Source organism: Podarcis vaucheri, assembly GCF_965113315.1.
Source record: "Podarcis vaucheri genome assembly, chromosome: 9".
NCBI classification, from domain to species: Eukaryota; Metazoa; Chordata; class Lepidosauria; order Squamata; family Lacertidae; genus Podarcis; species Podarcis vaucheri.
The window spans coordinates 10,797,263-10,823,072 of NC_138767.1; the positions used below are offsets into that span (position 1 = coordinate 10,797,263).

At 45.2% G+C, this 25,810-nt stretch overlaps 1 protein-coding gene and 1 long non-coding RNA gene across 6 annotated transcripts in view; one reads left to right on the forward strand and one right to left on the reverse strand.

The window, feature by feature from the left end:
- Nucleotides 1–25,810, reverse strand: part of LOC309540156 — a 43,602-nt gene that overhangs the window by 10,317 nt on the left and 7,475 nt on the right. Inside the window, exon 2 of the long non-coding RNA XR_014223079.1 lies at nt 22,150–22,224. This is a non-coding gene — a long non-coding RNA (uncharacterized lncRNA). The remainder of the gene's footprint in view (nt 1–22,149; nt 22,225–25,810) is intronic.
- On the forward strand, nt 715–25,254 carry LOC309540000 (protein FAM47E-like). 5 transcript variants are annotated; one of them, XM_082236547.1, is made up of 8 exons: nt 715–1,025; nt 4,523–4,907; nt 7,181–7,335; nt 10,013–10,166; nt 14,205–14,384; nt 16,278–16,430; nt 17,505–17,582; nt 23,622–23,871. In XM_082236547.1, the coding sequence occupies exons 1-8, from the start codon at nt 1,009–1,011 to the stop codon at nt 23,844–23,846; spliced, it is 1,347 nt and encodes a 448-aa protein (XP_082092673.1). In that variant the 5' UTR covers nt 715–1,008; the 3' UTR covers nt 23,847–23,871. The 5 variants fall into 5 exon arrangements, with proteins under 5 accessions (XP_082092673.1, XP_082092677.1, XP_082092675.1 ...); XM_082236551.1 differs by lacking the exon at nt 23,622–23,871 and adding an exon at nt 24,755–25,254 and having other exon boundaries at nt 733–1,025; XM_082236549.1 differs by lacking the exon at nt 715–1,025 and adding an exon at nt 3,483–3,564.

A 25,810-nucleotide genomic window follows, 5' to 3' on the forward strand; every position in this document is an offset into this window, starting at 1 on the left:
TATGAGCAAAACACGATCTGCACAGGAGTGTCAGGCCTAATGAGCACAGCGGCTCAGGTCTTGCCTCAGCGAGGCTCCTCCCCAGATTCCTTCCCCAGCAGCCTGAGGCTCCTTTGTCTTGTCTCTCTTTGCTCAGCCCTCTTCATTTCTCTGTGTTTTCTGAGAGATGAGTAGGGAGGCGAGGAGCTGGTCACAGCAGGAGGGGCAGACTCCCTGATTTCTTCAGCAGCCTGCCTCATCTCTGTCTCCTGGTCCCCCTCCACTTCTGCCTCTGATTCTGGACTGCTCTCTGCACAGACTCTTCCCGCTCACTAAACCCTGTTGCCTCTTCAGTTTCTGACACCTCTCCTCCCAGTCTTCCCTTTCTTTTCCCTCTGACCACTCATTGTCATCCCACCACCAGTCCCCTGGCTCGGAGTCTTCTTCCCCTGGGGGTTCCCATAGGAGTTCCCTAGCTGGTGTCTCCCACCATTCCTCAACATCCAGCCAGTCCATAGCTTAGCTGCGTGCTGTGCGAATAAGTGCTTTCTTTTGCCTGGCATGAACCATCCAACATTCAGCTTAGCGGAACATCTCCAAGTTCTAGTACTTTGAGGGGGGAATACCTTCTCTCTATCTCCTTCCTTCATACCGTGCTTAATTTTACACATCTCTACCGCGCCCCCCACTTACTTGCCACAATATCTAGGGAACATTTAGCATCAAAGTTTGCAGGAGAGAATACGGGGAAGAGGGGAATTAGCTTCAGCACTGGTTCAGAGAATGTAAGCCAGAGCCTTTGTGGCAGTTAGTCCGCCAACTGTTGCCACAGCTTGGCCACCACTGTCTCCTGGCAACCAGAGTCTTTCCAGCGTGAGAACGAATGAATGGTTGGCTTTGAACTGGTTGCTGGAAGTTAGAGGCTCACAGCGCTGCTTTGTTCTGCCTTGCCTGGCCGAAGGAGAAGCAGAGGCTCGCAGCTGAGCCCTCATCTCATCCACAGTTGCAAGAGCCCTTGCATCCATCACCATGAACTACCCCCCAGGGTGAGGCAAGGAGCGAGTACTCCGCGGAACTGAACGAGATGTGTTTCTGCAGGGATCCAGATGCTTGTATTGTGATGATGAGCAGCTGGCGTGACAGTTATTCCAGAACAATTTAAGACCACGGTTCTCACCCTGTGGGTCCCCAGATGTTGTTGGACTACAACTCCCATCATCCCTGAGCTCTGGCCTTGCTAGCTAGGGATGATGGGAGTTGTAGTCCAACAACATCTGGGGAACCACATGTTGAGAACCGCTGCTTTAAGAGATGCTTACCTCCTGACGGTGCTCAGACATCCGTTCCCCTAGTTGGGAAGTCTCTTTTCTATTTATTAATTTTATTTGTATACTGCTATATCGTAAGAACAAATCAAGGTGGTTTACAGCAAGAAAAACATAGAAGCATACAGTAAAAGTGTTTCCAGACAGCAAATCTACAGCCGCCATGCCTGTACGCGGCCTCAGTGTGTAGAGCAGCCCCCGCCTGAGCCCAAGCCCTGAAAAACAAGACATTTCCTTTAAAATGTAAAAATCTGTCTGGATGGGCATGTTGCCAGCCCCTCCCCAAAAAAGAGGACATGTCCAGGTTTTCCCAGACGTATGGCAACCCTACCTTGCACACATGCACACACCCTCTAGCTATAGATAAATGTTGGGCTTAAGCCAAATGGACATGAGTAGAGGGTTACATCTTGTTATTTTGTACTGTGCAATATGCCTGAAGCGTTACATGGCGCTAGGAACAGTGTATCATCTTTAAGCTGGTGGTTGGTCTGGTGCAAAATGTTATGGCTCCAGGCCTAGCTATAACTCCCTCCCTCCCTCCCTCCCTCCCTCCCTCCCTCCCTCTCTCTCTCTCTCTCTGTAATACACACAGAGACTCAACATTTGGATGCATTTGATTATGCATAATGTTTGATTGTGACTGGTTTGTGATTTAACATTTCTATAACAAAATCTGCCTTACAGAGGTTTGTCACTAAAAGGCCTAAAATACAGTGGTACCTCGAGTTACAGACACTTCAGGTTACAGGCTCCACTAACCCAGAAATAGTACCTCGGGTTAAGAACTTTGCTTCAGGATGAGAGAAGAAATCATGTGGCGGCAGCGCGGCAACAGCAGGAGGCCCCATTAGCTAAAGTGGTGCTTCAGGTTAAGAACAGTTTCAGGTTAAGAACGGACCTCCGGAACAAATTAAGTTCTTAACCCAAGGTACCACTTTATTTTAAATGCTGTTGTACACCACTCCAATCTCCAAGCATTGTGAGATCCCAGGGGTTCCAGATACTTACCAAAGGTCTGTGTTTCCTTTTGGGAATAAGGCACAGCGGAGACTGTCGTGTCTTTATGATAAATGGTTTATTTACACATACAGTGCTACCTTGGGTTACATACGCTTCAGGTTACAGACGCTTCAGGTTACAGACTCCGCTAACCCAAAAATAGTACCTCGGGTTAAGAACTTTGCTTCAGGATGAGAACAAAAATTGTGCTCCAGCGGCGCGGCGGCACCGGTAGGCCCCATTAGCTAAAGTGGTGCTTCAAGTTAAGAACAGTTTCAGGTTAAGAACGGACCTCTGGAACGAATTAAGTTCTTAACCCAAGGTACCACTGTATATACAACCTGAGCCTCCGAGGGAGGGGTTCACAGCATCAACACCCCAAAAAGGTCTTGTTTCTCCCAAAGCCACAGCCTTGGATTCAAACAGGATTCAAACAGGCTTGCTCTCAAAGTTGCTCTGACTCTCTTTCCAGTTTGCTGCTTTACTTCTAGGTCACACCACAGCCCCTTTCAACTCCAATCTCAGACGCTGTCCCTCTCTCTCTGAGTTGGAAGGGCACCCCATACATTTGCCATCTCACACAGAGCCCCCTTTCCTTTCTCTTAATTGCCCATCACTCAGACGGTCATCTCAACACAGGAAGCTAGCCTGCTTTATATCTGCTGGATTGAGGGGTTAGAAGGATCTGGTATACAGTCAGCGCTTTTTTCTGGGGGGACACAGGGGGATGCGTACCCCTAAACATTTTGTATTGCCTCGACCGACGTACAGACATCCCAGCTGTCTCCGCAGTAGCAGCTCAGACTGGAGCTCTGTCATTCTTCCTGCTGGTGCCCAGGGAGGGGAGTCTGGGGCGGCTGCGATGGAGGCGACGGCGCTCCTCCTCTTGCCAGGCTAGAGCCAGCTAGTGAACACTTGTCTCGCCTCGCTCAAGCCAATTCTGCCATCGCCATTGCCAGGGGCCTTCCCATCCTCTCAATGCCACTGCCGCTGCCTCAAGTCCCTTGTCCGGGGGTTGGGGGAAGGAAGGGGCAAGGGGGAGGGGGAGCAGCCAAAATGAGAGTACCCCTAAACATTTTTTTTTAAAGAAAACACTGCATAAAGCCTATTTCCTCCCTGACTATTTACTCACCAGAAATGTGACTTCACAAAGGAGTGTAACTGACAGCGATTATTTTGTGAGTGTTTTAGGACAGCAAGAAACATGTTTTTGAATACTTCCTGTCCCAATGGAGTGAAGACAATTGAACTATCTCATGTAAATTACCTCTTTCCACAATGCAGCTCTGATGTCACAAAGTGGGACTCTCATATCCTTGGTTTAACCATGTCAATGAATCTCATAATCTTATGGGTACTTGAGGAACCATGTGAGCTCTGAGATTTTTGTGCTTTGTCAAAAGCAAACAGGGTTTGGAGCCTGAAGAATTGTGATACTCCTGAATCTTGTATTTCTGTATTGTTAACATTGGTGGTCTGAACAGAAATTGCAAAAGGGGTTAACTTTTAACTGTCTCTCTTTAAGGGGATTGAATTCAGTAAAGGGGAAACAACTTGTACTTTGACTTAACCAACCATGTATTTGTTAACCTGTTTCTTAATTTCTTTTTTTTTTAGCAGGAAAATGTTTAGCCTTAAAAAAACAAACAAACAAAAAACCAGGATAGGGAGACCTAATATTTGTTCAGAAAAGGGTTGATACCTTTTGTTACGAGATTACTGGCCTATCCAGTAATAAGGAAGATACTTCCTTAATGCCAGCTAATGACTAGGTAAAAGCTGAATATTTCTCTGAAATGTTCTGAGTGGGGTGATTCATTAGTTTGCCGGTACATGACTGAATTCCCCCCAGAAATCGCAACCGTCTGGAAGCACTCCTGTCTTCTCATGATTCTATGATTCTCAGTCATCTAGTCCAATTAAATGCTAATTCTGAGCAGAACACAAAATAACTGTGGTGGAATGGCTCAGGTGAATACTGTGGGGACACCCATAGAATCAAAGAATCCTAGAATTGTACAATTGGAACCCAATGCAATGCAATGCTGTCCACAGCCATCCCTGGATGGGCTTGAACCACCAACCTTCTGGTTATCAGCCAGACCCAATGACCCACTACGCCACTTGAGAGTCTCCAGTTGATTTCTAGCACAGTCTGGGGTATCCAGGCTGGGACTGATTTGCTTCAGGTGTTGACCATAATGCTTTGCTTTCAGGTATAAGGAGAGATTGGCTACCAAGTGCTTTCAAGAGCGTGTCGCTAACAAAGAGAAGTTCTCTGATGCCCTCAACGGCCAGCGATGGAGATTTTTGAAAAGTGGCCTGGATGACTTCAGAAATGGCTACCCTCCCCCTTCTGATAACATCATCATCCGAGGCAAAAAGGGGCCCGTACCAGTAATTCTAGAGTACAAAAGACCAGGTCCTTCACAGCTCGTGCCATATACAGACACGGGAATGAAGACCAGAAGCGACATTGTGTTCTCCAAGCTCAGTGCTTCTCAGAGAGCCAAAAAGGAGTACATTGCACAGACTGAGCGCTGCCTGGCCCAACATCCACTTGCCCTGTATCCTCATCTGGAGGACAGTTTGCCCCCAGAGGTAAAAATCATCATCATCAACAAGTTTCCACCAATATACATTCAATCACAAGGGGGAGTTTCAGGTTCCTTGACCCTCAGTTTCACATTTCCCATTCTCACTTTTTGACCAAACTATAGCCAAGGAAGGGTTAAACCACAGAGTCCAGGACTTGCTGATCAGAAGGTCGGCGGTTCGAATCCCCATGACAGGGTGAGCTCCCTTTGCCCTGTCTTTGCTCCTGCCAACCTAGCAGTTCAAAAGCACATCAAAGTGCAAGTAGATAAATAGGTACCACTCCGGCGGGAAGGTAAACGGCGTTTCCGTGCGCTGCTCTGGTTCACCAGAAGTGGCTTAGTCATGCTGGCCACATGACCCGGAAGCTGTACGCCGGCTCCCTCGGCCAATAAAGTGAGATGAGTGCCGCAACCCCAGAGTCAGTCATGACTGGATCTAATGGTCAGGGGTCCCTTTACATTTACCTATAGCCAGGGGGGGGGCAAATACTTTAACTCTTTGAGTTAAACCGCACCAAACATTTGCTTCAATCACTTACTGGTATCAAAAAGACTGTGTAGCCTACACAGAAACTCACGGTATTTTTAAAATGGGTAGATGCATTAAAAGTTGGTTGGCCTTTACAACATATGTATCTACTGAGGGAAATAATGTACTCAGGTACTTGAAGGAATGTCTGTTTCTATACCAATGTACCCATATATTCAGGCAATTTCAGAGGCTTTCCTCCAGGTAATCCTGCCACCAGTAACGAGAGTAGGGGCAATCAGAGACAGAGTATTCTTGGCCGTTGCACCCTTTTTGTGGAATTCCCTCCTCCAAGAGGCCTGCCAGGCACCAACACTGTTACTTATCGAGGGCCAGGCCAATATATTTTTATTCTCCAAAGCTCTTGTATGACAACACTTTGGAGGTCCCAAGTCGCAAGGTGGTTAGATTGGTCTCAACTAGAGCCAGGGCCTTTTCAGCACTGGCCCCGACTTGGTGGAACGCTCTGTCACAAGAGACTAGGGCCCTGCAGGACTTGACATCTTTCCGCAGGGCCTGCAAGACAGAGCTGTTCCACCTGGCCTTTGGTTTGGACTCAGTCTGACCCTTATGTTTCCCTCCCCTTATGGTTATGATCTATGGGCTACTATTAAAATGAGGCTGCATTTTAAATGGTATTTTAACCTGTATTTTAAATTGGTCCCCCCCCCCATTATGCTTTTATTGTAATTTTACTGGTGTTAGCCGCCCTGAGCCTGGCTCTGTCCGGGGAGGGCGGAGTACAAATTATTTTTTTAAATTATTATTTATTATCATTATTATTTTAATTACTTTTTAAACGTGTTTTATTTTTGTATTTTATCTTACTTTTTATAAGGCACCCTGGAAATGCCACTGAAGAGCAAGTTAGAAATCTTTTAAGCAAACAAATTAATGGTTGGGAGAGGGCTATACAAGGCTCTAGGGATGGCAGAGGGAGGGTGGGAATTGATTTAGCTTGCGTTTAAAAATGAGCCTATCTAATTGGCACATTCTGAAACAATTTGCTAAATGAAACACAGCCTCCTTCAGAAAATTGTTCAGATTTTGCAGTGCAGTTCTCCAGCTGAGTAACAGTATATTATGTGCATAAGAAGGCATATGTTAGTGAAAAGAACAGACAAATATGCATTATGTTAGGGAACATTACATCCTAGCATATATGGTAGGAGAAATTCACACTAAAACAAAACATGTAGAAATGTGGCCAAGTGAACTCAAGCTTTGAAGAATGAGAAACTGAGAGAAATCAAAACTGACAGTTTTGTGCATCCCTAGCAAGGACCAAGACTCAACTCCAAATGATAGAATTAGATACAAATAGATGGAGAATACAATTTGGACATGCCTGAACTAATAACGGAATAATGGAACCATGGAGAGGGCGGAGGGAAATCAAGGGATTTAAGAAATCCCACATTTGGATATTACATTAATTGTATAAACAGTATGAAAAATGTTACTGTTTTATTATTTTAAATTTTTCTTTTCAATGTATGTTTTTATATGATGTTTGCTTTAATTAAAACTAATCAAAATATTATAAAACAACAACAGTGCAGGAGAAACCGTGCACTTGAATGAGAATGGAGAATTGAAAAGGGAAAAAAGACTCAACCCCAACTGTTCAAAATCATATCCCTGAAGCTGTGAGATTAAATATATACATGGCATGTATATGTAATTGCAAGTCTGGGTTTCTGCAGCCACATTTCTGAGGCCTCACCTTCCCTTTGCTTTACCCACAGATGTTTCAGGACGTGGTGAAGCTCTTAGACCCTGAAATGCATCTGGCCAGAGGCTCACCTGAATATAGCAAAACAGAAGTGGTTCCCCCTACGGTTCAGTATCGGCTGCAGCAGTACGACAAAAAGTCAGAGTCAGGCTTCAGCCAAGTAACCCCGTGAGTACAGTGTCGCAGGAGGCGATATGTGTAATGCGAAAGAATACCTCCCTAAACTGATCTCCTGTTAACTCTAGGGTGACTTAGAAGCTTCGGCTCCTTTGAAATGGACTGCGGTGTGACCAGGGCCATACCTAGGGGTTGGCTAGGGTGGCCCTCACCAAGGGCACAGCCATGGGCATAGCCAGGATTTATTTTAGGAGGGGGCAGGCTTTATGTTAGGGAGGCTTTGTGTTATGTGTCATGCAGTCAGTTGTTGTTGTTGTTGTTTAGTCGTTTAGTCGTGTCCGACTCTTCGTGACCCCATGGACCAGAGCACGCCAGGCACTCCTCTCTTCCACTGCCTCCCACAGTTTGGTCAAACTCATGCTGGTAGCTTCGAGAACACTGTCCAACCATCTCGTCCTTCGTCCCCTTCTCCTTGTGCCCTCCATCTTTCCCAACATCAGGGTCTTTTCCAGGGAGTCTTCTCTTCTCATTAGGTAGCCAAAGTATTGGAGCCTCAGCTTCAGGATCTGTCCTTCTAGTGAGCACTCAGGGCTGATTTCCTTCAGAATGGATAGGTTGGATCTTCTTGCAGTCCATGGGACTCTCAAGAGTCTCCTCCAGCACCATAATTCAAAAGCATCAATTCTTCGGCGATCAGCCTTCTTTATGGTCCAGCTCTCACTTCCATACATCACTACTGGGAAAACCATAGCTTTAACTATTGATGCAGTCAGTCAGTTAGTTAAGTATTTTTTATGATTTAATTGATGGGAAGGAAGCTGCCCCCCTAGCTACTCCCATGGGCACAGGCCCAGTGGGCATGGAAATCACAGCTTTCAACTCTGGTTCAGAGTGGCCAAGACCCCGTCTACCTGTCTGCACACTCAGACAGATGGACTAATAAAGGAGGAGGAGGAGAGGCTGAACAGAGCAGAGCAGACCCAACCCTGATGGCCATGGAGGAAATTGCTGGCAGAGTCTGAAAGGTGGCAAAAAGCAAACTTTGTGTTTCTGGTCCATGGTCTTCGGAGGCACTGCCAAGCACACAAGGGAGCCTAGGTACGCCTTTGGGTGTGATGAAATACAGAGGTGCATTCGCTTAGAGGTTAACCATTCGAAACAGCTTGATGTCTGTTGGGTTTTCTGCATGACCAGTCAAGTGTGCCTCAAAACATTTGATTTTGTATGATGCTTCTATGTCTCACTTTAAATAATGATGACGATGATGCAATCTCTCATCTTCTCATAAGGAGCGGAGGAAGGAGATATGTCTTAACAGGGCAGTCCTGTAGCTGAGGGATATGTCAGCAGTACCATCGCTTGCTCCAACCCACCCTACTTAGCCCAGGCCGCAAAAAAAACTGCCGAATTCCTGGAAGCTACATATCAAGAATGCTTGTAGTGTAGTCAGCAAAAATGCTCTTCTCCTAGACACCAACTACCTTCATCCATTCTGGGATCTGGCAATGGTAGCTGGGATTGTCAAGATGGAGAATTCCATGCTAAGCGCCTGTCCCAGTTTTTGAATCTGCCTTGCAAACCCATATAGCCACATGGAAAGCTTGGTTATTTTCCTGTAATCAGAGAGAGATGCAACAGAGAGATAAACAGAGCAGAGCTTATTTTGAGGCCCGTATTTATTTACTTATTTTGACCTTTATTGACCACTCATTAAGAGCATCCTCTGGGAACTTGACACAACCCATAGAAACTGATCCTATCTATAAGCAGGCAATGTTGCAAGAGTTTTCCTTCTCTAAAGCTACTGCAAAGGCACAATAAATCTCTCAAAAATCTGCCACTTCTCATTTTGCTCTCCTTGCCTTTCCCCTGAATCTATGATTGTGATGACTTCTCGCCAACATCTTTCTTTGCCATACAGCACTTACAGCATTTCCACATAAGGGAATAAGATAAGCTGGAATACTCTGATGACTAATGTGGGAACAAGGTAACTGGCATCCCAAGGTCAGGGCTGGATTTAGGTGTGATGAGGCCCTAAGCTACTGAAGGTAATGGGGCCCTTTATATGTCCAGCTGTCCTTTGTCAAGAACAAATTGTTGTTGCTGCTGTTTTTGTGTTGAATATATGCTATATGGTAATTGATGGAGCTAATAAGTATCTAAAGCCATTTGCACATAACAAAAAATGTATTTTATCAAAGTAGCACAACACAAAACACTCTTACTGTATGTAGTTTTTATTTTATTTGTTTTTTTATCTTATATTTTGGAAATGGGCATCCAGTTCCCCCCCCTTTAACTTTTTTGGGGGGGCCCAAGAGAGTGGGGCCCTAAGCTATAGCTTGTTCAGCTTATATGTAAATCTGGCATGGCCCATGGTAGCAGCAGAACTCAAGCCAGATCATTTACAGTACCAGATCCTGCACATGAAACTCTGGGAATCTTTTGCAGGGATTTGTTCTGGGATATAAGAAGGCATAATTGTCCATTTTGCTCAATATTCAACACATGCAGCACTGTTTCTGTTCCGCTGCAGTTGTTCTTCCACCAAAAAGTTACATTATTCCCCTCACTATCCACTGTGGTGAAATCATGTAACATATGGAAATAAAGTCGTCACTATGTTATTCCTCCCCATTCAATTAAATGCAGGGGGGAGGGAAATGTAATCAATTCCATGTGACAGAAACTTGATGATCATGATGTATTTTTCATTTCTCTTTAGGCCCTGGGCGCCTAAAAGCAAGAACCCTTATACGTGGTTTAGTAAAAAAGAAGTGAGTGAGAGAGAAAAGGCAGCTCAAATAGCCTATATTCCTCCCTTGGATGAGAATGTAAAGCGTGCAACGAAGGAGTTTGTTGAGTGGGTCAGCTCAATGGTAAGCTAAGAGAGGTGCAATGGAAGACTTCAGGGCAAAACCATCAAGGGTTCAGCTGATCAGACTGAGGGACTTCACAAAAGTCATAGAATCATAGAGACCAAAAGGACCCTGAGGGTCATCTAGATTGAGGTTGAATCCTAACAAGACAGAAGTACTGTTTTTGGGGGACAGGGGGCGAGCTGGTGTGGAGGACTCCCTGGTCCTGAATGGGGTAACTGTGCCCCTGAAGGACCAAGTGCGCAGCCTGGGAGTAATTTTGGACTCACAGCTGTCCATGGAGGCACAAGTCAATTCTGTGTCCAGGGCGGCTGTCTACCAGCTCCATCTGGTATGCAGGCTGAGACCCTACCTGCCTGCGGACTGTCTCGCCAGAGTGGTGCATGCTCTGGTTATCTCCCGCTTGGACTACTGCAATGCGCTCTACATAGGGCTACCTTTGAAGGTGACCCGGAAACTGCAATTAATCCAGAATGTGGCAGCTAGACTGGTGACTGGACAACATAACACCGGTCCTGATAGATCTGCATTGGCTCCCAGTATGTTTCCGAGCACAATTCAAAGTGTTGGTGCTGACTTTTAAAGCCCTAAATGGCCTCGACCCAGTATACCTGAAGAAGCGTTTCCACCCCTATCGTTCAGCCCGGACACTGAGGTCCAGCGCCAGGGGCCTTCTGGCGGTTCCCTCATTGCGAGAAGTGAGGTTACAGGGAACCAGACAGAGGGCCTTCTCGGTAATGGCGCCTGCCCTGTGGAACGTTCTCCCATCAGATGTCAAGGAAATAAGCAGCTATCCTATTTTTAAAAGACATCTGAAGGCAGCCCTGTTTAGGGAAGTTTTTAATATTTAATGCTGTATTGTTTTTAACACTCGACTGGGAGCCGCCCAGAGTGGCTGGGGAAACTCAGCCAGATGGGCGGGGTATAAATAATATATTATTATTATTATTATTATTTATTATTATTATTATTATTATTATTATCATCATCCCTGACCACTGGTCCTGTTAGCTAGGGGTGATGGGAGCTGCAGTCCCCAAACATCTGGAGGGCCTAGTTTGCCTATGCCTGAGATAGAGCAACATTCTGAAGTGTGGTGGATGTGGTCTGATTTATATTTGCATTTGTTTTCAGGCTGAAAATGTGTATTCAGACTACTTTCACGAAACACAGAATTTTTTCAGCATCCCACCTGATAGCTGTTTCTGTGTTCATCTTCCATAAATGTAAAGTCCTTTGACCAGTCTCTGTGCAGTATTTAAAACTTAGCACCAAATAGGGCACCACCACATCACTAAGCATAATGGATATGTTTGTAATATCTTTATTTATTTTAGTGTGCTTGTTGTTATTGTTGACATTCATCTGTCTTGAGAGACAATGGAGTTCACCTCTGTGGATGCAGTCATACCGCTGTGTTTCCAGAAGAGTGTTAATGTGTGATGGGTGCTTCTTACACAGGCAATTTTTTGCAGTGCCTACACAACATCGTTGGCATCAAATTGCCAGTCCATATTTTTCCTCATTTAATTCAGATTTACTCTTTCGGCATAAAATCCAGTAACCTTAATATTGGGTGTTGGAACCATTTGTTTGCAATATTAAGCCCCCATTTGGATTCTCAAAGCATCCTTAGCTATTAATAATATGCTAAACAGAAGGAGAATTGTTCACTCTTTCAGAAATCAGAATACAAAAATGCATGGTCAGGGGAACTTTGACACATTTCTTAGTCTTTGTTCTGCTGTTGAGTAAAAAGCAAAAGGAAAGAGGAACTGAGAAACTTGTTAATTCAATATCAGTGAAAGTCTCCAGTGTGATTCATGTGCAGCATGACTTGGTCAGTCTTGTGAAGTTCTAAAAAACAGCAGCAGGATGTAGAGCTAGTGGTTTAAAGTCTGCACTTTAGCATTAGCAGAAAAAACTTACTGCATACAGTATAATAGAGCATTGTGTGGAGCCCAAAAAAACGATGTGGTTTTGGAACATTGGTTATCTTATAATTTGCATATTTTAAGGCAATGCAGTCTCACAGTTCCTGCTACTCAGACACATGTGGGCCTTTGCGCCAGTATAAAATAAAGGGACCCCTAACCATTAGGTCCAGTCGTGGATGACTCTGGGGTTGCAGCGCTCATCTCGCTATAATGGCCGAGGGAGCCGGCGTGCAGCTTCCGGGTCATGTGGCCAACATGACTAAGCCGCTTCTGGCAAACCAGAGCAGCACACGGAAACGCTGTTTACCTTCCCGCCGGAGTGGTACCTATTTATCTACTTGCACTTTGACGTGCTTTCGAACTGCTAGGTTGGCAGGAGCAGGGACTGAGCAACGGGAGCTCACCCTGTCGTGGGGATTCAAACCGCCAACCTTCTGAACGGCAAGCCCTAGGCTCTGTGGCTTAACCCACAGCACCACCCGCGTCCCTTTGTGCCAGTATAATTTAGCTGTTTTCCCACTTGTTTTTTTATTACAGCTGAGTACTTAGATGCATAAACAATAGCTTACATAATGTGAGCCATACAGTTCTGTCGTGTAGTTGTCTGTTTATTTATTGCACACATGTTCAAAAACTTTAATAAATACTTTAAAAAAAAGTAACAGGGGAAAGGATAGAACAAACGTTTTGCTTTCAACCAGTTCTGGTATATAAATTAACAGGAAGTGATGCTTCCTCCTCCAAATTAAGAGAGATAACATTCTGGAACAGTCCCACGGGAAGAGCTGAGCTTTGTGAAGGGTTATATTCTTATTTCTCTACTGATGACTTGTTTGTTTGTGGTCTCTCCCCCCCCCCCTCTTTGCATGTGATTTTGGGTGCTCTCTGGAGCAACGTGGTTTGGAGGCAGGAAGGTGGGTGATACAGTGTTATCCGATGAAATCTTTGGAGTGACTTCATGTTCAGGTCTCATTAGTCATCTCCTCTAGGGCAGATGACTAGTAGAATCAAGAAGTAAAGTCCGCGCCCCTTATATTACATCACTTCAGCTTGCAGGCAAGCAAAGTATGATTTTGAATGTTGGAGCAGTAACATATGCAACCGCCTCTCCTGGTATGCCCCGCTGAGGACCTTAAGGTCCATGAATAACCATAGTTTAGAGGTCCCGGGCCCTAAGGAAGTCAGACTATCCTCCACCAGGGCCAGGGCCTTCTCAGTGATGCCTCCGACGTGGTGGAATGCTCTGTCCCATGAGACTAGGGCCCTTCAGGATTTAACCTCCTTACGTCAGGCCTGTAAGACAGAGCTATTCCGCCTGGCCTTTAATTTGAATTCAGCCTGATCTTTTATTTCCCTTCTCTTCCCTTCCCCTCCCCTTTTTATGAAGATCACCCACTCTGAGACCCCACAGCAAATTCTCCCCTAGTCTCCTCGCTGGCCCAAGTAGGACCAACTCAGCCAGCTAGCCCTGGGGATTATCTGATTGATTTTTGATTTTTATTGTTATTGATGTTTTTATACCGTATTTATGCTGCTTTTATAATTAAGTGTTTTAAAGTGTTTTAAATTTGTTGTTAGCCTCCCTGAGCTTGGTTTTTGAACCGGGAAGGGCGGGGTATAAATAAATGTTTATTCTTATTATTATTATTATAGCATGGGGAGGTTGCCCCAGCACAAAATTGTTAAGGGCGCAAAATTTCAACACTCGGTGCTGCCTCAATACAGCTGTCCACACTTTCATCACTGGGCACCACTGAAAATGGCTTCTCCATGTGAACCAGTAAGTGACTCCTCCATACAACGAAACAACTCTTTGCTGCTGAAGTAACCTGCTGTCTTTTGAGTGCATCTGTGAATGCACAGCACCCTAAAAGACTGCCGTCATATGCCCACAATTAATCAGCGTGACCTAACGGTGGCGAAACAAAAGGCCAAGGTTTTTGCTCTAAAAGCTGTGACTATTAGAGCAGGTGATACAACTAGTCTTCTTCCAGGCCCATCTGCTGAAATGTGCAGTTCACCACTATTATCTTCCTTAGAGAGTGTTTGAAATGATTGAAATAGCTGCCTTCTGAAAGTGTTCTTGGGCTTCTAATTCCAGGGAGTCGAAAAGTATAACATTGACGAAGCCACCATCATGAAATTGTTTGACACAAGCTACGAATCAGAATCCAAGACGTCATCGCCCATGAAAATTGTGCAGCTTTACAATGTGCCAGGAGATCTGAAGGAGTGCCTGGGGCGCCGTCCGGACTGGCAAACCATCAAGAACTCGATGAAGGTAAATTGCAAGAAAATCCCAGTTTTAGTGGGCTGTGAGTTTGAGCAAAGGAATGGCAGTGGGATGGGTGGGGAAAGGAGTGGTTGCTTAACTCTTGTGGATTTATACTGGAGCTTCCACACAGTGTTTCCTCGGTGTTGCCATATTATTGCCATCTGGAGGGGCACTCTTGCACTACAGCACAACAAAAGTGGCACAAAAAATAAACCAGAACATTTATGTTACAAAAATAATTTCAACAGGAGCTTGCAGGACATGCAGTGTTTGGAAACGAAGCAGTACAAATGCCCAGAAACCTCTGCAGGTGCAAAACAGTATTGAAAGCCCGATTGCATATAACTGGCCTGATACCGTCATGATCACAAGCCATCATGAATGCACAAGCCAAACGATATCTGGAGGGTTATGAATTGTTTGGCATTTCTGCTACTCAGAACAGTGTTCTTAGATTGCCACTTGCTGGGAACTCTGTAGTACTGCATTCGCAGAGATCTGCAGGCTGGTGGCTTCTCTCTTCATTAGATACCAGGAAAATGTCCACCAACTGGCAGGAATATGTAGGGAAATTTGGCCCTTAAGATGGTCTGCAGTCGAATGGGACTCACAGTAGTTCCCTGTGTCCTTTCTTGATCCTTAACCTTCAAGCCTGATGGGCACAAGTACGTTTGCTCCTTGGTTGCTTTTCTAGGCACACAAATAGGTCTGAGGTGAGGGCAAGGATTGGTGCAATCAAGGTTGCAGATATCACAGAAATGCAGGTGGCTCCCTAATGTTGCCATATTTCCCGCCTGTAAAGGAACATTTGGGGACTATTCTCTCCTTGGGGAAAAGGGACATCTTTCCCCAAAACATTGTGTTCCCCTCCCTCTTAGCTTTGCACCAGGATTTTCCCCATCCATACCAGCGAAGGTGGGTAGTGCTCGTTGGGGCTGGTAGAGTGGAAGGCAAGAAGGCCAACAGCGGGCGGAGCCAAGGTCAAGGACGGGCAGAGCCAGAGTCAACTAATTCTAGTTTTGTCGCATCTTCCTCTGAAATATACTCAGAGTCGAGAGTGGATTTCATGCTCTTTATTCAGCTCATAGTGGTGAGGAGGAATGGAAGTTCCCCCAGAATGTCTGCTTTATATACATTATTTACACAATGGGCCCCACGTTATTGGCTAATTCCAAGATTCACCTGTAGGCCAATCAGGTTGCGGATTCACTTCCACCTGGAGCTGGATTGGGTGGCTCCTGTGGACCAATCAAACTGCTGCATTCTGAATCCTATTGTTCTAGGACCAATCAGACTGCTGCCTTTTGGATCCTATTCAACTCAGAACATAACATCCTCTCTGCTGAGCTCTGCAAGGGCAGCACTGAGGCTACAGAGGAGGAAGCCAACAGGCAATGCCATCCCACGGGCTGGTTGCAAGTTGGAAGGCAAGCAGGCGGGGGGGGGGGTGTTGCCTGGGGGCAGAGTGACGTTGGTGAGGCAACCCCTGCACTTGCCCTAACGGACCAGCCTCTATTGCATGCCAAACCAACAAGACTACAAGGATGGTGAGTAATTTTTATGCCATTATGGTGAGACGTAAGCACAAAATGAGTACAGTGGTACCTCGGGTTACAAACGCTTCAGGCTACGGACTCCGCTAACCCAGAAATAGTACCTCGGGTTAAGAACTTTGCTTCAGGATGAGAACAGAAATCGTGTGGCGGCGGCGGCGCAGAGGCAGCGAGAGGCCCCATTACCTAAAATGGTGCTTCAGGTTAAGAACAGTTTCAGGTTAAGAACGGACCTCCGGAACGAATTAAGTACTTAACCTGAGGTACCACTGTATTTATACAATGACAGACATGGCAAAAAACAACCCCCCACCTAATACCGTGTCCTTGTTCTTTTGCCTATCAGACACCTCCTCCACCAAAATGGGACAAGATTAAATATGGAGCCTGGTATCTTCCCCCCAAGAAATGGAAAAAGAAAAAAGTCAGAGATGAGGAAGAAATCCCTGTATGTCTGCAATCCTTTCTGGATTTAAGGAAGAAGAAGGTGGCCCCAAAGGTAATGAAATTGCCCATAGTGTTCTATGCTGGGCAAGTCTTCTTGTAGGGCATTTATGAGGTAAATCAATGTCAGTAATTTTTAGCCATCTGCCAGCAATGTTTTTGTGCTTGATAGGTTCCAGTGGGACGCGGGTGGCGCTGTGGTCTTAACCACAGAGCCTAGGGCCTGCTGATCAGAAGGTCGGCGGTTCGAATCCCCGTGACAGGGTGAGCTCCCGTTGCTCGGTCCCAGCTCCTGCCAACCTAGCAGTTTGAAAGCATATCAAAGTGCAAATAGATAAATAGGTACCGCTCTGGCGGGAAGGTAAACGGAGTTTCCGTGCACTGCTCTGCTTCACCACATGACCTGGAAGCTGTCTGTGGACAAACGCCGGCTCCCTTGGCCAGTAAAGTGAGATGAGCACCGCAACCCCAGAGTTCATCTGCGACTGGACTTAATGGTCAGGGGTCCCTTTACCTTTACATAGATACCAAATGCACTCACTTTGCCTCAGTTTTGAATAGACACATGCATTCAAGGAACTCATTTTCTGTGTGACAAAAAGCAGGCACTGGTGGCCTTTGGGAAACATGAAAAGTGGTAATTTGAATGCATCTGTGCCATTCACAACTGACATGAGGTGTCACGGATTTTGTCCTTGGGTATCTGTCAGGATTTCCCTATTTATAGAGGGGGGCAGTGTGGGTTGGAATTTCGCCACTCAACGCAGCTTCAGGGCTCTAGCTGACGTGTTGTCAAGTCATATGAAAGTTCAGTAAGTGGAATTTAATGCATGGTGGCTAAGATTTTCACTCACAGAAACAGTACTTTTTGAAGTCGCAGTGAACAAGTATAAGTAAACAGTTCCAAAGTTTCTGAATGAGCAGCAATTCAGAAACTGACACACAAAATAATTAATGTGAATGGAAAATGCACCACAAAATTTATTTACCTTATTTGTAAGAAAATTATCCAGGTGTGCTGGTGCGCCTCTGGTTCCTAGGGGCAATGATATAGGTAAACCTGAATATGTGGGAAACAGTGTCTGAACATTCCTTTCATGTGTGAAATTAGTAAAATCTATTGTTGCAGGTGGAGGAGGCAAGTGGGTTCCATGCAATCTACGCCTTTGAGCAATTTCTTGACAGGAAAGGCTACAGGAAGCCTCAGGTGAGCAAATCCCACTTTCTGTGATACAACTAGAGATCAGAACTGAAGCAGCTGCAGCTGTGTAAAGGCAGTGTTTTTATGTGGCTACATCAAACCTTCCCAACCATGTGTGACCTGCCAAGCCTAACTTGACTTACTAGTGCTTGACAACCCATTGTTTTTGCAATCAAGGCAGCAAAATCAAGCATCATTCATGGCTGATGGGTTGTATAGGTTTGGTCCAGAGCAGGTGTGGGGAACCTCAGGCCAAGGGGCAGATGTGGCCCTCCACCCCTCTCTTATTTGGCCCTTGAGATTCTACCTAGGCCACACCCCTACCTAACCACACCTTCCTGAGGCCACACCCCTCACCTGCTATGCTTCACACGTTTGAGTATTTTTCCCTTGTGACGGCTGCTTGTCTGGATAGAGGGGTGTGTGTGTGTGTGTAGAGAGTAGCCTACTATATAAAGGTAAAATTTACATTAATTGCCCTGCCCACCCCCTTTTGCCCCTGGCCCTGGCCACCACTGGTATGTGGCCCCCAGAAGGTTGCCCAGAAGGGAATTAGCCAAATTGGTGGCTTTCACTATATCATGTGGGAGTCCCATAGTTTGACTATCCTCTGTGTGAAGAAATAAGATAATGATTTGAGATGGTATGGGAACTTGCAGTATTTACATAGCACAAGAGTGCTCAAAGTGCTTGATATATATTTTCTCAGTTGTTCTCCTAGTGACCTTGTAAGGGCAAGGCAGTTTTATTTATTATTATCCCCTTAATGCTGACTGAGGTGTGCTAATGACCATCAGATCAATTAATTACAGTGGTATCTCAGGTTACATATGCTTCAGGTTACATACGCTTCGGATTACAGACTCCGCTAACCCAGAAATAGTGCTTCAGGTTAAGAACTTTGCTTCAGGATGAGAACAGAAATTGTGCTCTGGCGGCGCGGTGGCAGCAGGAGGCCCCATTAGCTAAAGTGGTCCTTCAGGTTAAGAACAGTTTCAGGTTAAGAACGGACCTCCGGAATGAATTAAGTACTTAACCCGAGGTACCACTGTAATGGTAGAGATTTAAACCAGGGACTTATTGATTCATAGCTTAGGCTCTTCCTATACATTTCCTTTTGTTTCACTGCTGACCAAACACACTGCAGGTTTCCTGAAACAATATACAGTACAAACTATCACCTAACATAACCCTCTCCCTATTTAAGAACTGTCATTGTTAAGACTATATCAATGTAAAAAAACCCCTACTGGATCAAGTCAAAGGCCCATCTACTCCAACATGCTGTTCACATGGAGGCCAACCAGATGTCTAGAGGACGTTCGCAAGCAGAACCTGAGCGCAACAGTTCCAGTGTTTTTTAGGTGCTTTTGTGTTGTACTGGTTCGCTCTTCTCCTAATGGATGGTTGTCAACTAAGTTTTACTCAGAGTACACCCACTGAAATTAAAGGGCCTAACTTAGCTATGGCCTGGCGTGCTCTGGTCCATGGGGTCACGAAGAGTTGGACACGACTAAACAACTAAACAACAACAACAACTTAGCTATCTTGATTAATTTCTACTATTACTATAGTTACTATCACCCACTCTTCCCTCTAAGTTCCCAGGGCGGGTGCCAGCCATTTAAAATGCAATATTAAAAACAATATTTTAAAACCTGGAACTACAAACAAAAACACCATCTAAATAATACCAGTTCACATGGCTGTATACAGTTTAGATTTCCGGTGTTCATTCAGTTTGTGTACTCTGCATAAAGCTCAGTTAAATATAACCCTTTGTGTTTGTTTCGGTGTTAAAAAGACAACCATGCATTTCTCAAAAGGATATTAACAGGACAACTGCTGGTATCTGGAGGCATGCAGAATTTGGCAGGGAATAAACTGGAGGGCTGTAATATGGAAACGAAGGGTAGCCCCCCCTACTTGTTACGATGCAGCCACATGTCCCATTAGAGAGGCAGCTGCTTCTTTTTTGCAAAGCACCTTCACAAAGATGTGATTTGCAGAAAAGGGGCAGGGGGGGAGGAGTACTAAACCAGGCCATTTCTCCGAGATGCTGCACACCCACCCACACCTGTGCCACTTCACCTTGCACTCTAGGCTACAGTTTGCTTCATACGTTGCATTTTGTGTTATGCGCACCTAAGAACCCCCCCCCCAGCGAGGCCATCTGGTTAGCTCACATGGCTAGAGCCTAGTGCTGCTGATAATGCCAAGATCGCGAGTTCGATCCCCGTACGCGCCAGCTGCGTATTCCTGCATTGCAGGGGGTTGGACTAGAACCAGCAGTTCTCAACCTGTGGGTCCCCAGATGTTGTTGGACTACAATAATAATATTTTATTATTTATACCCCGCCCATCTGGCTGGGCTTCCCCAGCCACTCTGGACGGCTTCCAACCAAATATTAAAATACAGGAATGCATCAAATGTTAAAAGCTTCCCTAAACAGGGCTGCCTTCAGATGTCTTCTAAAAGTTTGGTAGTAGTTGTTCTCTTTGACATCTGGTAGGAGGGCGTTCCACAGGGCGGGTGCCACTACCGAGAAGACCCTCTGCCTGGTTCCCTGTAACTTGGCTTCTTGCAGTGAGGGAACCGCCAGAAGGCCCTCGGCACTGGACCTCAGTGTCCGGGTAGAACGATGGGGGTGAGCTCATCCCTGAGCTCTGGCCTTGCTAGCTAGGGGTGATGGGAGTTGTAGTTCAACAACATCTGGGGACCCACAGGTTGAGAAAGGTTGGGCTAGATAAGCATTTCCCAACCTTGGGCCTCCAGCTGTTTTTGGACTACAACTCCCATAATCCTCAGCTAGCAAGACCAGTGGTCAGGGATGATGGGAATTGTAGTTCGAAAACAGCTGGAGGCCCAAGGTTGGGAAACACTGGCTAGATGAACCCTTGGGGTCCCTTCCAACTCTGATTCTAAATGTGCACTAATGATGGTACAATGGCCACAAGCACATGGGTTGCATGGGTATATGCATAAGGATCAATGAACAGCAACAGTATTCTGCTAAATGTATGAGTGGTGACAAATGTGGGTGCGTTGCAACACAATGTGTGAAATGGCCTCGGTGTATACAGTAGTGGAGGGTGGAAACAATTTTGCAAGGCTGATCCAAAGAACAGGAACTTATCACAGTCTGATTTGGGGACAGCCACAGTCAAGCTGATGGATGACCTCTGCTGGGAGATGGATGGAAAAAGCAACATCCCTCCTGGTTTTCCTGGCTCTCTCGCCAGCCTTTGATAACACTGATCACACGCACAGTGGGCTGGCATAAGACTGAATCTTCTTGGTAGTGGCACCCACATTTGGGTAATTCCTTGATGAAGACAGTTCAGCTGTCATGCTTTGTTGGCTTTTAGAAGCAAGGTGGTCCAAGACTGTTTCTCTGAATCAGGATTTTTAAGACAGAGAATGCCTGTATATATTTTATGATACTCTTGTAGAGTAATTTTATTTTATTTACTGTACCGTATTTCATTGTAAACCGCCCATATCGCTCACTATTAAGCAATAAAACAATAAAACAATAAAGTTAAGAATTCATGGTGAGGATAAGAAATATTGCAACAATTAAGAATCATGAACACAGTGAAAACACGACTATCAGTTGCAAATTGAGTTTGGACTGGGAGTCTTCAAGAGGTATCAACCCTGGGTTAAATTTTTGGTTAGAGCTGGGTTTAGCCAACATTTCAGTGGATTGGGTATCTTTTTCTTTGCACTGAAGCAGTTGTGCATGTGGGGATGGGGGCAAGTGGACTGTGGCTGAAGCAGCGAGGGCAGAGGAATATCACCCTTGCTATTTTATGATGACCTGATCTTTTCATTACCTGCCATGCTGTTTCTGGTTCTAATTATTTTAATTAATTACTTATGGGTTATTGTCTTTTAAATGTTGTTTACACCTAACGCTACTATGTTAAGAGGAAAGGTAGAATACAAATTAGCCATTAAGGGGGGAAATAAACTTCCCCTATCCCCCTGCAATACCATTTTTCTAATGGGAATTACACCCATTAAGCTGCTTTTAGATGAGGTGTTTGTGGAGAGTTTCCTCTACTCAACCTATCTTTTTTCACCTAATTTGGGAAAATCCATGGGGTGTCAGGTTAACTTCCATCCCTACAGGATTGTAGCATAAACCACTTTGCCAGCCTTCCCCAGCTTTGTGCCCTTCAGATGTTTTGGACGCATGGTGACTGGGGCTGATGGGAATTGTAGTCCAAAACACAAGGTTCGGGAAGGCTGCACTATGCTATGCCAGCAGTCATTCTGCTTGTTATGCAGCTCCCAAAGTCACAAAGTGCCTGTTTATAAAACAGTGGCAACCCTAAGCAGAATAAATTGCATTCTCAAGCATTTTTTGCAAAGCGGACAAAAAACCAACACAAAGAAGAACAAGAAGTCCCTGTGGGCCCTGAAGGCACAATGGGCTGATTTGACCCACACTCTGCCCTGCCCCTGGCTGTTCCTGAAGGAAACATCCCACACCGTCTGTCTCTGCTGCAACAATTGTGCTGCTCCCATCAAGTTAAAGACCCACCAACTGGAATAATTACTCACAATGTTCTGGTGTGGTAGTGCTTCGTAGCAGGTGGGAAGAAGGCAGGCGAGCAACCTTCCTCTTGGAGATGACACCTGCACAACACAACAAAGCCCCTTAAGTATTTATCCTTGGAAGACTGCGCCCAGGGCCAACCTGAGGACAAAGAGTGGGCAAGGAGGACTGTGGCCCCTCCTCCGTGGCCAGTTCTGCAAGGTTGCCAAACTGAGTGGCTTGCAAAACTGGGCTGCAAAATCTCACAGTGTAAGAGGGCCTCCTGCTCTCTGGCCTCACTAGCAATGCCCATGAGCTGCCTCTCGGTAATGTCCTGCTTTGTTGCCAGCTGCCCCCCTGCTCAAAGTGAGCTGAGGCACTTTCCTCGGTGGAAGATCTAGCCTCTGAAGGTGAGTGCCACCTCTGTAATTGGCTACCACTCCCATTTTCTCTGTGCCCACCTCCTCCTCTTCCTCCACACTGGGGGAGGCGGGGGCACGACAGAGGAAGAGGTGGTGGCATTTTCTGTTTTACCTGAAACAGCAAAACATCCTGGGCCAGCCCTGAGCAGAGGGGCAGTCTTGGTTGTTCCTCTGCCCCCAGAGGGAAAACATGGCTCAGGAGAGGGCATTCTCTGTGGCAGCCCCTAAGCTGTGGGACTCCGTCTTTCCCTCTGCCTGGCACTTTGATTATACAGCTTCCAGAGAATGCTGAAGTCTCACCTCTTTACCCTGGCTGTTGACACTTGAAGTGTATATATTTACATAGCTGTCAACTTTCAGATTTGAAAATAAGGGATCAGCAGCCTCAAAAATAAGGGATCAGCAGCCTCACCTGTCCCGGGGACAGTCTACGGGATATCTAACAATCCAGGATAGCAGCGGGAAGCAGCGGGAAATGGTGCTGGAATAAAGGAATTTCCCGCAAAAAAGAAGAAGGGAAGATTGACAGCTATGTATTTTTAGCACCCACCTTATTTTGTGATTTTAATATTTAATATTGTGCTTTAATGTTGTAAGTAGCGATGGGACCTTAGGGTGAAGGGCAGGCAATCAATCAATCAATCAATCAATCAATAATAACAAAGACTCAGCTCAACTTAGTACCAACTTCAGCTAAGCATCAAGGCAAGCACCCAACCTGTCCACCCCACAATATTCTGGTTGTGCCAGAATGTGGACAGTGATGTGCATTTGAACATGTGTCTCCCTAATAGAAATAGATGGCTGCATTTAGATGCTTGTTCAGGTCCTCATTTCTGCCTAACACTTCCTAATCCTGCAAGTGATTCCCTACAGCAGCTTTCTTATGCAGATAAGGTTTTGGGTCCGCTTTCTACATTTTTGGTGTGGATGCTCCACTTCATTTCAGTATGGTAGATATGCTAAATGGGTATCTTACCATTAGAAACTAAGGGGGTATGTGATACCAAAAACTTCCCCGTTCCTTTCCAAACCGCTTCCCTGTGACCATATTAATGCACATTTATACGTGATAGGGCAAAGCTGTTTGCAAACCCAAAAGGTTTGGCGATCTAACAGGGAAAACTAAGACAAAGAAGACTGGAGCAAAGGACTTGAACTTGAACAGATCTTCATCCGAGAACCTGAAGGAGCTGCATGAAGCTAAACTAGAGGAGTTCAAGAAAAGTGTTTGCTTTCCTCCCATTTATTTGAAAAGGAAACCTTTCCTCCGTTCCCCCCGACCCGGTCTCTACTTATAACATGAATAAATAATGTTTTAGATCATTCTTGGAAATGTGTGGTTATATCCACATACATTTTCTTTCCTATTGATCCTGTCTCTTTGCACTACTTTCGTTTTTGAGCCTGTTTTTATACATTCAGCAAAATCAAGTCATAAAGCACATCTTGCACCATGAGGCTGTCACAGCTTTTGAATACTCTGTGTGAAGGGAGAGAGAGAGATCTCTTTGCACAAGAAAAATAAAATCTGTTAGCAAAGTGGCATGGAAGGGGAAAGGTTTATACCTAACTTGGAAAGTAGAGGGGGGTGCTTGCATAGAGCCCAGTTAGAAAAATCAGAAATAAGTAGAGAGAAGTTGAGAGAAGAATGCTGTGCCCTGATTATGTCTCCTCATTCCTGACTTTCCACCCAAGCTTATTGTTGCCTCTGAGGTTCTCTAACTGGGGTCCACATGCACAGTGCAGTGGCTGCAAGCTGATCTGCAGCATAAGAGTTGCAACTACTCTAGCACAAGATGTTAAAGAAAACTTCCTAAATTCCCAAACCAGACTTGGTGCTGTCCAGATGTTTTGGATTAGCACTCCCATCAGCTTCAACTTCAGCTGACAAGAGATGTAATCCAAAACCTGTTGAAGGCATGGAGTTGGCCAAGGCTGCCTTAGACCAACAGAATACTAACTGGACCACACTGGCTTACCCATCAAACCACACACACCGTGAAAGCTGTCTCAGCTGGTTACCAATTTTACTTTAACACAGCAAGTTTGTTTCTTACATTGATGCAACAACCGATGTAGTCATCAGACAATGGCTAATATGCCACAGAAAATACAATTAAGTTGTGATTTACCATGAAAAAGTTGCAGCCCCCTATGTAGCTTATTGCCATGGCAACATGATAATTCTTGTGTTTGTCTGCTTCAGTTCCTTCTGCAGATGTTGGCTGCAAATAATTCTGCCAAGCTATTAGAGGAGGATGACCCTTCCTCAAGGAGATTATCTATGAAGACCCTTGAAGAAATGAGATTGAATTCCTCCTCAGTCTTCTAAGAATCAATCCTGGTCAGCGAGTGCCTGTTTTTCCTTTTGAAAAACCAAGGCAAAAAGTTACTTGTAAAGAGATTGCCAAAGTTATTCCAGATTTCACACTTCCCTTCATCAGAAACTGCAGAGACAAGCATAATTTGTTACACACATAGATAAATTAACTAAGGAAATGGGTGAGGCCATAAAATTCAAATAAAAATTGGCCACTAAAATGTCTACTATTACAGGGGTAGCAGAGAGAATTATTCAGACATTATATACTAGGAGAAACTTAGTATATGTATTATGAGTGTAACTGTTGTTTAACATGATAATTTACATACTGCATTTTAAATACTGGCTGTATCTAATAAAAGAAGCTTTGTCTCTGAGCTTGACCAACATTACTACTTGATTTTGTTCTTCAATGTATTGTGAATATTTATTATTATTATTATTATTGGGACAGAAAATATATGTTCTGTCCCAATTTTAACCCATGAAGTTGCAGGGTGAACCAATTAGTTGCAGCACCCTAAAGAACTCTGAATAAGCAGCTTGCTCCCTAAAAGGATGGCATTATTTCTCTAATTCTGGGGCCAGATCATGCCTAGTAGGCGCCATCCCTTCCCTGAGAAGTAAGGTAAAGGTAAAGGGACCCCTGACCATTAGGTCCAGTCGTGGCCGACTCTGGGGTTGTGGTGCTCATCTCGCTTTATTGGCCGAGGGAGCCGGCGTACATGTGGCCAGCATGACTAAGCTGCTTCTGGCGAACCAGAGCAGCACACAGAAACGCCGTTTACCTTCCCGCCGGAGCGGTACCTATTTATCTACTTGCACTTTGATGTGCTTTCGAACTGCTAGATTGGCAGGAGCTGGGACCAAGCAACGGGAGCTCACCCCGTCACGGGGATTCGAACCGCCGACCTTCTGATCTGCAAGTCCTAGGCCCTG

Excerpts from the sequence above, each read along its gene's own strand:
- LOC309540000 (XM_082236547.1), top strand. Across the intron at positions 7,336-10,012 it reads GGCTTCAGCCAAGTAACCCC|GCCCTGGGCGCCTAAAAGCA; the intron begins GTGAGTACAGTG and ends ATTTCTCTTTAG. Across the intron at positions 17,583-23,621 it reads AAGGCTACAGGAAGCCTCAG|GGCAAAGCTGTTTGCAAACC; the intron begins GTGAGCAAATCC and ends TATACGTGATAG.